Here is a 12548-nt window from a genome sequence, read left to right on the forward strand (position 1 = left end):
AAAACTGCAGAAGTGCGGGGGTCCTTTATCTGTACTTAAAATAAATACAACTTAAAATAGTTAAGCATATCTAATTATCATCATGTTTTTTTTGAAATCAAAATGTGATGTGATGATAATAGTGTCAAATGAATTATACAAACACATACATCATCTCTTATTTCGTTTTAAAATTTAATAATAATTAAACAGGTGTCTTGCTAGGACTTTGTTTTAAACTGCAATTAACATAATATTTAACTTAATAAGCGATATGTTAATTTTCTTACGCAAATCTATTTAATGAGGGTGTGGTGTATCGTACATATGTGTCACGCTAAAAGTTTCTATAATTAAATAATCATTGATTTGGTTACCTAGGCATGCTTCTGGTTCATCTATACAAATCACATACATACATATAATCACGTCAATATCCATTGCTGGGTATGCATTGACAGAGCCATCAGTCTTGAAAAGACTGATAGGCCACGTTCAGCTGTTTGACTTAATGATAAAATTGAGACCCAAACAGTGACAGGTTGCTAGCCCATCGCCTTAAAGAAGAATCACAAGTTTGTAAACCTGTCCATTAGTTGCCTTTTACTTAATCCGCATTGTGCCGGGTGGTTCCCGGCACCAATAGAAAAAAGAATAGTGCCACTCCACCATCTCTTACCTATGGATGTCGTAAAAGGCAACTAAGGCATAGGCTTATTAACAAGTCATAAATCATTGATTTATATGTATTAACAGGTCTATCTTGTCGTTGTTGTCACACGCATCCTTATAACAACTCGGGATCGGCATTAATGTAACGAAGTACTCAAACACTTAGTACAAACAAATTATCAAACTAATTACTCGTTAGAACGGCTCAAGCTGGAACGCATCCTAAATTAGAATGACGTCATGCCAGTGCCTGCTGTGACAACGGAATTGATTAAATGGTGCGAAAGCGTCCATAAACGTTGATAACGAGCTAAATAATCGGAACACGTGTAAACATTTTGTTAGATAACCGACTGCACTATTAATACGAGGGGTCTGCTTTCGGGCATCTGTTATTTGATTTGGGTGATTTGTTTTAATGGCACTAATTTAAAATAAACAGCATGTGATTTTATACTTGACAAACCACGATTAATTGGTACAATAGGACTAACAGGGTAGATTGAATAATGGAATAGATAGTAGCCCGCATTCGGGAGAGCAAAATACGATCACTACAACTTTTTTTATGGATAAACTAAGAGGCGTTGAAGAGATAAAACCACTTACTTGTGTATCAGAAATTTCTTAGTAGGCTTGCTATCAGTCAGGCAAGGCAATTGCCAGCAATATCATTGCCAAATCTTTTTTTAAAGTTTAATGAACAGAAACGAGAGAGAATAGACTGTTATTTATAAAAGCGTAATGCTTACAAAAGATGTTAAAAAAGCGTTTTTTTTAAGTCCGCTTTGATTGTTTCCCGCCTCTCTTCCTTCCGAAATTAAGACATTTGGATGGGCATTCATAAAAACGACCCGACTCCCTAAACAAACGAAATGCTCTCTTAATGGATTTTTTATTTGATTGTTGTGTTAAACGGCTGGCATTTTGTTTACCCGTTTTAATGAGTGTTTCCTTAAAGCGACGACTCCCTTTTTTTAACTTGGAACAATTATTTTCAGGTTATCAAACGAAGTCAACACAAGTCCTTGCGAATCAGAATCCACTTCAAACTCTCCGCCGTCTCTGTTACAAGATGCAACACTACCTGCTCTCCTAGTCTCTGGATCGTCTACGATATTCCAAAACACGTCAAGTACAGCAAACTCTTCGCTAAGTTTGTCAGCTGTTGATAGCTTATGCTTGCCTAGTAATTCAGAAGTGGAGAGCTGTAGTTTAGCGAACGGATGCGCAGCAAGCACGCCTTTGGGCGGTTTGGCCCTGCCGCTGACGTCCACTAGTGGGTTGTGTTCGACCTCCTCGCCGTCCGCGGTTGCCTGGTTGATGAATGAGGATAGTGCAGGTAAGAATAGTTTTTATTTTTTATCCTTATTTGTACGATAAAAAAGTAATTACCAAACCAAATCATACTAAAATGTTTTGTTAACAAACAATCAAACCAAAAATTGTTGAAAGATCCACAAATTAAATTACCAAATCAGACTGTCCATTTTGTATATCACTTAAAAACAGCATGCTTATGGGATTTGTAGAATATCTTTTATAAAGTAAAATAAATATTTATTATATGTCTAGATTCTTTTCAATTAAATGACAGCAAAAGTCAACGAGAACAATGATCTCGATTTTAAATCATAAGCCCATAATTGCATAATTAGGACTGTCCAGATTTACGACGGTATAAAATCAGTGCTAGCACGGCACAAAAAGGAGTTGTGTGTCGCGGAGACATTCAAGCATACTATGCTTACCATTACTTTTTGTCAGGTGGAGTCAAGAGCGAGGTGCGGAGCCCGGGCCTGTGCGAGGCAGACGTGGCGCTGTACGGCGACACCCTGCCGTATGATCAGACAGCGCTGCCATACCAGTACTATAATAGGTAATTTAAATTATTTAAGTAGTATGGAGAGATCGTGGCAAGTGGGAAGTTGTAAATTCTGCCTACTTCTCCGGGAAAAAGGCGTGATGTAAGTAATGTATGTATGTTGTTTTTCTTCCACCCTAAGGTTGACTGGAAGTGATTGCATTAGCGATAAGTCTGTCTTTGTACCATCTCTGTCTCTTTTGTGCTATTTTGTATGTTTTACCCTTAGTGCATTAAAAAGTTTATCCATTTATGTAGGTATGTATGTATTATAAGTATCTTCATCACCTGAACTTTTGCTAACTAAAAGTTAGCAGAAGTTCGGGTTTCTTCTAAACTTTTTTCTTGACTTTGGAGTCTTTCAGCTGATATGATGATGATATAAAACATCATCATATCAGCTGAAAGACGTCAACTGCTGAACATAGCAACCCACTATTTCCCTATGTCCACATTGATCTATTGAATGAAACTTACATTAATGATATTCGGATTTAAGTATAATTATTAAATTTTATAAACCAATTTAGTGGCAAATTAAATAACCTTATGAGTCACCATCATCTCATAAAAAGACGAACCTCAATATTCCTATTTCTGGCATACGAAAATTAAATTAAATGTAAAACCGGTCTCAGCCTACGGCGTCAATCGATTTTATCGACAAATTTATCAATCGTGAAATATCGTTTATTACAAACATCTTTCACATTACAAAGTATCTCTATGTGGCTATTCAAAGCAGGAAATTTTACCTAGTATTTTTACTGTACCTACGAGTATTTTTGTAGGCCGATAGCATACTACATTGTGTAAATACGTAGGTACCTATTATCGAACTTATATTAAAATGAAAATATTATTCTCCTATAACTTTTTCAAGTGATAACTTTCGTCTCAAAGCTAAATGTTTCTTTAGTCTTTAATCTACACAATCCTACTTGTACCTATTATAATCAAAAACCTCCTGGCTAATTTGGATGTTATTTGGCATAGAGACAAACAAATCTACTGAAATAAAAAAGGTATCTTTTCCTGAAAAATCCAACGAGATCCATGCCCTGTAAGCTAGTACGGAGATAAAACGTTAAGCTTTTACGGTAGTCCTTAATTTTTATAAGGCTTATAATTTGGCCTTTTTTCCTAGTTACCAAACAAAAACTACCCGCATTTATTAATCCGGGGTCGTCGTACTGTGAGGATTTTACTCGTACGGAAGCCACATAAGGTCAGCCTCAAAATTAATAAGACTGCTTCCTGACTCATTATATCTACTTAGTTAATAAATTTAGTTTACAAATATAGCAATGATTTATAAATTTGATGAATAAAATGATTTAGGCTATTCAAGTTTAAATATTTGTATTTATAATATCTTAATAAATTTTTGTGAGATTACTTTAAAGGCAGCCTATTATGGTGAGATAACTCTAGTGTTCTACATATGGTCAGTTATAATAATTATTTTCTATTACGGGTACCTACGTACGCCCTACCAGTGTATCCACTTATTCAAATAAAACCTTAAACAAATTGACACTATTTATTAATTAAGTAACAAAATGTAGATTATTACAGTTTCTTAATAATTATTTGAAATTATGATTTTGTTTTATTTTTGTTTTTTAAAGAGAAAATCATTTATATTAATAAAGATTTTTGTTTATTTATTTACTTTATTGCACCAAAAATAATGCACTTAGCATTCTCTACAAGTCGAACCTCTAGACCATACTGAGATTGTAATTTGGGTGGTTAAAAATATTTTTTGTTCCAGTATGCAACAGTATGGCAGCGGCGGCGCTACGTCATCGTATGTCGGCTCCACGCTGTACAACCAGCCATACGCCGCCTACCCGGCGCATAACTCTAACAATAGGTAGGTACCTACTTACCTATTTTTCTCATATATTGATTTAATTTATTTTTCTATTGGTGCCGTGATGTTCCAGGCACCAATAGAAAAAAGAAAAGGACCACTCTTGTCTCTTTCCCATGGATGTTGTTAAAGGCGACTAAGGGATAGGCTTGTAAATTTGGGATTCTTCTTTGAGGCAATGGACTCATTAAGCCAAATGACAGCTGAACGTAACTTATCAGTCTTTTTAAGACTGTAGGCTCTGTCGACGACGTATTATATATAGACGTGATTAAATGTTTATATACCTATTGATTTGATGACTTCGAATAACAAATGGTATGGCAAAAATCATGATCGTATACGGGCTAGGTTCCTCTGCAAAGGTGGCGGAACTCAGACGGGCTTCGTGTAAAAATTAAACTACTCAATCCGCGATTATGGTCAAAGACGCAACCCAGGCTCGTCTTCAGAGAGTTGAAAATAAAATCAGTTCTGACGCTAGGAAAAAAAAGCATAAGGATGTCAAAAGGCCAAGAAGGAGGAATCCTTTTAAGGGGAAACACAAATTAACCGAAGATTTACAAATGCCGATGACCCAATTTTAATAGATAAGTCTTGCAAGACATATTTACGATCCCGTCCCAATCTAGCAACCTGTCACTATTTGAATCTCAATCCTATCTTAAAGCCAAATAGCTGAACGTGGCCTATCAGTCTTTACAAGACTGTAGGCTCTGTCTATCCCGCAAGGGATATAGACGTGATTATATGTATGTATGTCCCAATCTACTAAGCAATAATCGTCTTAAACACTAATTCATTAAACTTTATATCAATCGTCATTCAGGTCCTCGTGCAAAGCGACGCCGACGTATCTGAGTGCGTACGGCGTGAGCGGAGTGGGCGGCGTGTCCAGTACCGGCTTCGGAACCCAACCGTCGCCATACGCGTACTCTTCCTATAATGGGGGACTGGCCCAATCATTTCCCACTGCCCAGCAGGTAAATGAATGATCCCCTTTTTTCCATAACTGTGAAAAAGAGAAATCCTTACATACTCTATGATATTATCTAGTATCGCACTTGAGGTGCACAGGCGTCTTGATCCCATGGAACAAAATATGTTTAATAAAAATACCTATTCATTGAAAGATATCTTTTTAACCAATATTATTATAAGATAAATTTATATGCTATGCTAGTACCGCCATCTATCGATATTCGCAGGAACTACTGATTTCAATCAACAATTTCTCGTTACAATCTTTTCAAAAACAATAATCATTCCACAGGACTATAGTAGTTACGCAGCAGGATACGCGGAACACAACATGTCTCAGTACAGCGGATACTACGCCGCACCGAGTTACTCGCCGTACGTGAGCTCGCCAAGCAGTAGTGGAAGTGTCGGACACACTTCATACCATTTGGGAGGAGCTCTATCAGGTATGTGAACTAAATTTATAAAAACCAGTTATAATAATTTAAGGTGGCAGAAACTTCAGAATTCTAAGAATACCCCTAAAATATAAATTGATGAACGTATTTGTAAATAGTGAAACAAGATTTCTGGAAACAAATATTTTCTGAGAAGTCAGAGAAAACTATACTAGACTTTTTAATAAGTAGGTATTTAATTAACAAACGCCAATTGAAGACGCAATAACTTAAGTAATAGAACGTAAAATATTATTATGTAATATAAATAATTGCATTTTTGTTTATAATTATGCTGATTACTAAACCCAATAACCTCATAATATTGCTAAATCAGCAAAATAATATAATATTTTGCGCAGTTAAGGGTTAACCTTGTGAATTTATTTACTTTATTGAACGCAGCCATACGAAGTACTACCAACCGTGCCCGATTTGACGTTTCTTTTAGTTTGTCTTGTCATCTGCGCGTCATTGTCAATTTTTATTTACATCCTAATCTCTGTTTACAGTGATTTACACCTATTTACCGGAAAATTTTCTCAAAATTAAACATAGTAACATGTTTAACTAGTGATTGTGTGTTATAAATTTTCTGCACCTATAGAATTATTATAATAAATTGTGTGAAAATTTTCTCCTAATTCTTAAGCGAAACATGGATAAGGAAAATCATTATCCTCCGAATAAACGTGTGAGATTAGAAGAAAGTGACTCCGAACGTCGTTACGATGATAATTCAGACTATTGGCCTGACTCTGATAGCGAAAGCGGTATACCTAAATCCATCTTGCAACCTTTTAAAGTTTATTTTTTAGACAGCTTAAATCCATTGTACCACTCACTATGAAGGAGTCTATATCTATAGATGGAAGAATTAAACGAATATTAAATTTCAATATAAGTACATCAAATATATTGGTTTTGCATATCCAGCAGCTTTTTAAGCTGATTTTGTAATTGTTTTTTAGATTCCCCATCATCTATGCTGCCTTCAATAAATGACACAAGTCCACTTTCCCCGATCAAGAGTGAAATACATGCTAGTCGCAGGTGTAGAGAAAATTCTGGGTAAGTTATTTTATTTCATTATATAAAAATTTGATAATTCAAGTATAAAAGTTAGGTTCCCCTGTGAACCCAGGGCCAAGGTCGGATTGGAGTTGTTTTGGGTAAATACCTGACTTACTCAATCCATGATCATGATCACAGACCTTGACCTTGGGGTCCTCTCCAGAGACCATTTACATAACATAAAACTTGGACAAATTTGAACATGAAAGGTTAAATTTTCCAATCACTCATAACTGACATAAGCAGTGCTAATTACGCAGTCTAACTACCATATTCAAATTAACTACAAAATTCTAATGAGGTCATAATCAGACATAGTATAGTATTGTGTTAGTGTTTACCTTATTCAAAAAACTATGTTGCTAATCAGCAAAAAATATTGTGTAACTTGAATTCTACTTAATTCTATTTTTGGTAGTTAAACATATCTACATGCTGCACACAGCACACAGTACCAATTTAGCACTTAATAATGTTGGCAACAGTTGCTTTAATCTAATGATGTCATTGTTTTATAAATCTTTTTACTGATTCTTGGTCTTTGTTTCCTTTATTTCTAACCATTTTGTTCTGGTGCCATGTTGTTCCCGGCTCCAAAACAAATAAGAATAGGACCACTCCATCTCTTTTCCATGACTGTAAAAGGCAACTAAGGGATAGGCTTTATAACTTGCTATTATTTTTTAGGCAATATGCTAGCAAGCTGTCATTAAGGCAAACAGCTGAAAAGGGCCTATCTCTAAGGTCTCTGTCTACCCCACCAGGAATATAGACATGACAATATGTATATATTTCTTTATTTTATGGTAATACTAAACTGTTGAAATACTTAATGCTACATAAACAAAAAAATTCTAATAAAAATTTATATTAATTTTTCACAGAGAAAGCACAGTGAGTCGAACGCGGGGCAGAGGACGTCGCCACACATCCTCGTCTCCAGCGCAGCATGTACCAGAACCAGCTACGGACAGGGTCTTTATATGGGATTTAGATGAGACGATTATCATATTCCATTCTTTGCTAACGGGGACTTACGCTACTAAGTACAATAAGGTAAGGATCTTATCCTAGTTATGCTGTTCCTTTTTATAAAGTTATAATTTAAGTAATTAGTGATCAACAGTCTAACTGAGTAGTTGAGGGGTTATAGGAACAAAATTAATTGGTTGTCATTAATTTCTTTTTATAACAATAATACTGCTTTCGTATTGTTAGATATTTCGGAGTAAAGTAATAAGAAGTGAAAAAGAGAACTGTGTCCAATAGATATTTAAGGTCAGTTAAATTTTACTATGAAATGATAATTAATAAAGAATATTTTTGTTTCAGGATACTCAACAAATAGTTCAATTGGGATTTAGGATGGAGGAAATGATATTCAGCTTGGCTGACACACATTTCTTCTTCAATGATGTGGAGGTCAGTAACTTAATTTTAAATTTTTAACTTTTTCTTCTTGTCATAGATTTTTTTGGTTAATTTCACTTTTTACTTTGTACCCCTTTTATCAATTTATCAAACACAAATAGTCTAAATAAATAAATAATCAACCTTCAAAAGTAATGTAACTCTACTTTGTTTGCTAGATTTCCACACTTGTATTAAGTTATGTATTAAGTTATATTTTTTAATCTGCAACACTTTTTTCCTCTGTATTTGCAGGATTGCGACCAGGAGCACATAGACGCGGTAGCGGCAGACGATAACGGGCAAGACCTCTCCGCGTACAATTTTGCTTCAGACGGCTTCCACGCGGGCGCCGCACCTGCTACAGGTTTATGTGCGCCTGGTGTCCGCGGCGGAGTCGACTGGATGAGAAAGCTGGCTTTTAGATATAGGAAGATTAAAGATGTTTACAATAATTATAGAAATAGGTAAGTAATCAAGGTATTTTTCTTTATTACTCATATTTGAAGTAGACAAATTGTATTTTTTATATCATGAACAAATCGTGGAAAGTCGAAAGATGTAGTCTTTGTCTACCACTTCAGAAAAGAGAGTTTTATTTCATCGGTGTATGTACAAATTCTATAGTCTGCTTTATGATTAACATCCACCATTGGTATATGCGTCCCTGGTGACCACGTTGGTGTCGACTAGATGAAAAAGCATTAATAAAGGAAGATTGAACGTTATTTATTAGAAGTAGGTACTATACCTAATTCTTTATAAAGGTTTTTAAAGATGACATTCTTAATTATTGATAAAAAATTTATTGAATACAATTTCCATTCATTTCTTTACAGTGTGGGTGGTCTACTAGGACCAGCGAAGAGAGAACAGTGGTTACAACTGAGGGCGGAACTAGAGCAGGCCACGGATAACTGGTTAACCCTTGCTTGCAAATGTCTCAACATGATCAACTCCAGGTAAATATACATATATACATATAATCACGTCTATATCTCTTGCGGGGTAGACAGAGCCAACAGTCAAAAAACAACGGCGGTTTCAAGAAACCTTGCATGAAGAGATTTATGAATGTGAATGACGCGAAAAAGTATGCAGGGATCGGGAAAGATATAGTCCGCCTCTGAGAAAGAGGAGTGATTTTATATATTTATGTTAGGTTAAAAATGCGTGATGCACAGTTCGATATCCTTCCTTGTTCCTCCTGGCGTTAGTCCCATTTACATCCTCACCACTCCGAGGTGCGCCTTTGACCATGGACCTAAATTGGATAAGCCAGGTATTTAAACGAAATGCCACATTTGCAGGGGAACCTAACTCATATTGAATCATTGTAACGCCTGAATGTCCTCACGACGTTTTTCCTCACCGTAAGAACATCAAAGACTGATTTTTCACTATCGCTGTTAATATGTAAGCAGAATCAATAATTTTATTAAAAAAATCTGTATTTTTTTTCAGAGAGAACTGCGTGAACGTTCTGGTGACGACAACGCAACTAGTGCCGGCTCTAGCTAAAGTACTATTATTTGGTCTAGGAGGGGTGTTCCCCATAGAGAACATATACTCGGCCACTAAGACAGGTAATGTAAATGTGCGCTTTAATATGTACAATATAATATATTAATAGTCAAGTCAATATTACTATGAGCTAGACTTTTTTTACAAGAAAAATTACAGACATTCTTTGGTAGGTACATTTTAAGTAAGTTATGAGTGAAAGCCTTTCTTGATTTTATGATCTTCTTCAAACCTAATAATATCATAAAAAACAGACAGACATGACTTCCGCATTCATAATAAAATATTATTAATAATAATATCTTAATTCTATCTTAAAGCCAAATAGATGAACGTGGCCTATCAGTCTTTTCAAGACTGTTGTCTCTGTCTAGCCCGCAAGGGATATAGAATAGACATGACTATTTGTGTATGTATGTATTAATAATAATTTATACATTTTTTTGCAGGAAAAGAAACCTGTTTCGAGAAAATCAAACAGCGTTTCGGCGAGCGGTGTACCTACGTCGTCATAGGCGACGGGCAAGACGAAGAGGCGGCCGCCAAAGCGAAGAACTACCCATTCTGGAGGATATCCAGCCATTCTGACATCGCCGCGCTGTACAACGCGTTAGACATGGGCTTCTTATGATTTGCTGCTATCCTGGTACCATCCTTTGTTGAAATTATGTTTTGTGGTATTTCGTTAACGATATACCGACAAAATGCAAGGAAATATGTTAGAATTACCCATTCTGGATAATATCCATCCATTCTGATATCGCCGCGCTGTTCAAGGAGTTAGACATGGGCTTCTTATGATTTGCTGCTATCCTGGTACCATCCTTTGTTAAAATGATCTTTTTTGGTATTTTGTTAACGATTTACCGACAAATGCAAGGAAAATATTCTGAGTACGCTACGTATGCAATATGTAAATCCGTCTTTAAAACGGTCGTTTTGGTTATTTTGATGCAAATTGCCGTCAAATTGAGAGATAACTTGTGAGGACTACCCATTCTAAAGAATATCCATCTGATATCGCCGCGCTATACAACGCGTTAGATATTGGCTTATATTTTTTGTCATTAAATGTCAATAATGACCGATAGTAAACAAGACATCTATAACATGCATTTTACATTTCAATTCAAAAGTGTTTTTGTAGTAAACAAAAATATTGTTTCGAAGCCCCTTATCAAGTACATTTAAATATTTTTTTCATTATAAGGGGCTGGCTATACACGATTTACGATAAATTTAGTTGAAAGCTCAAAGTTAGCTCAAACCTTCGAAAAACAAATTAACTATTGTAAATACAATGTATTAGGAGTTAAGTTCATTCCTATTTACGTAAGTTTTATATTCTATACAATGTACAGATTTAATTAGTCAATTTAGAATGTATTTATAAAAATATTTCAGAGCTACTATTTTTTATTTTACGATTTTCTATATTGTGGAGGGGGAACAGTTTTTTTTTATTCAAAGTAAAAAATAAACTCCTTATAAGCAAAGTTCTTGCAAGATGACCGGAAAAATAAATAAATATAAAAGACTCATTTATAATTGAGTCTTTAAAATTCTCTAGGCAATCGGGCAGCTGACATACAATAAATTTAACAGCAAAGCAATAATTTATAAATAACTTCTTATACTTAATCAAGTCATAAAAGCCGAAAAATCATCGTTTTTAGGTCTAACAATAAAATGATTTATAACAAATTGTGCCAAAATATAACAGCTTACTATAAGAACACTAGCTGCATAAAATTCGAAAAATGTATTTGCTTTTAGCACGTTCATTTGTTTAAGCTTGAAGGCAACACCGAAAATTTCTATTGTGAAAATTGTTCTTTCTGTATTGTTAAGTCTGTAGTACTCAAAGTTCTGCAATTTTTATTTTTCTGGTTCATCTCAGTTTGTAATTCTGTTGTTGGTATCAGATAAAAATTATTTTATCTGTGCAATCAAACATTTTTGTACATCAAAATTACTCATACTTATGCACAGTGCACAATATTGTTTTATATTTTATTTTTCTAACAGATTTTAAATATATAATTTTGTACTACCACAATCTTTAGAACTGAAAGTGATAAAGTTTAAGCCACTAGTGACATTAATTCGTTCACCTAGTTTTAACCATACTTTGGTCATTTGTTTTAACAAAACTTACGAATATACTGTAATGCAATAAGAATGTAAATTAATCCATACAATACTAAGGTAAACTGACAAAATTTGATAGCAATATTTGTATTGAAATGGTCGAAATTAGAAATTTGTATATAAAAATCTATCATAGAATAATAGTTTGTTCTTATTGCGATAATAGTAATATGAATCTGATTCGAAAGTTATCATTATTCGAACTGTAAATAAAATTATATTATTTGACAATTTACGCCCTTTTGTTTTATTTTCTCTTGGAATCTTAGCCTGGATTTTAAATATTGTTCAGAAATGTATGTTCATCTAAAGCTTCCTTTCTCAATAGTTTTAAAAGTTAATAAGTACTTATAAATGTTTAACACAGTTTCATATCAAATATTATTTAATGCAATATGTAGTTCAAAAACCTAACATAGACTTGTTGACAGCTAAATCTATTTCACAAAACCATACTCACATTTGTTGAAAAACCTAAAATTACCTTGAAATTTTTCAATTTGCTTCCTTTTTAACCGACTTCAAAAAATATTTCACAATTCGAACAGTATTTTTCATTGAAAATTTTGAAAATTTA

The 12548-nt window shown here is 34.3% G+C and overlaps 1 protein-coding gene across 1 annotated transcript; it reads left to right on the forward strand.

Moving 5' to 3' along the window:
* The first annotated feature begins 1725 nt into the window (after positions 1 to 1725).
* LOC106135982 (developmental protein eyes absent) lies at positions 1726 to 12169 on the forward strand. The gene is made up of 12 exons (XM_013336409.2): positions 1726 to 1993; positions 2419 to 2530; positions 4293 to 4394; positions 5224 to 5377; positions 5668 to 5821; positions 6784 to 6883; positions 7771 to 7942; positions 8219 to 8308; positions 8552 to 8763; positions 9136 to 9258; positions 9761 to 9882; positions 10270 to 12169. Exons 1-12 carry the CDS (start codon positions 1975 to 1977, stop codon positions 10449 to 10451), a joined length of 1542 nt encoding a protein of 513 aa, XP_013191863.2. The 5' UTR covers positions 1726 to 1974; the 3' UTR covers positions 10452 to 12169.
* The last annotated feature ends 379 nt before the right edge of the window (positions 12170 to 12548 follow it).

Source organism: Amyelois transitella, chromosome 24 (assembly GCF_032362555.1).
Source record: "Amyelois transitella isolate CPQ chromosome 24, ilAmyTran1.1, whole genome shotgun sequence".
Classification (NCBI taxonomy): Eukaryota; Metazoa; Arthropoda; class Insecta; order Lepidoptera; family Pyralidae; genus Amyelois; species Amyelois transitella.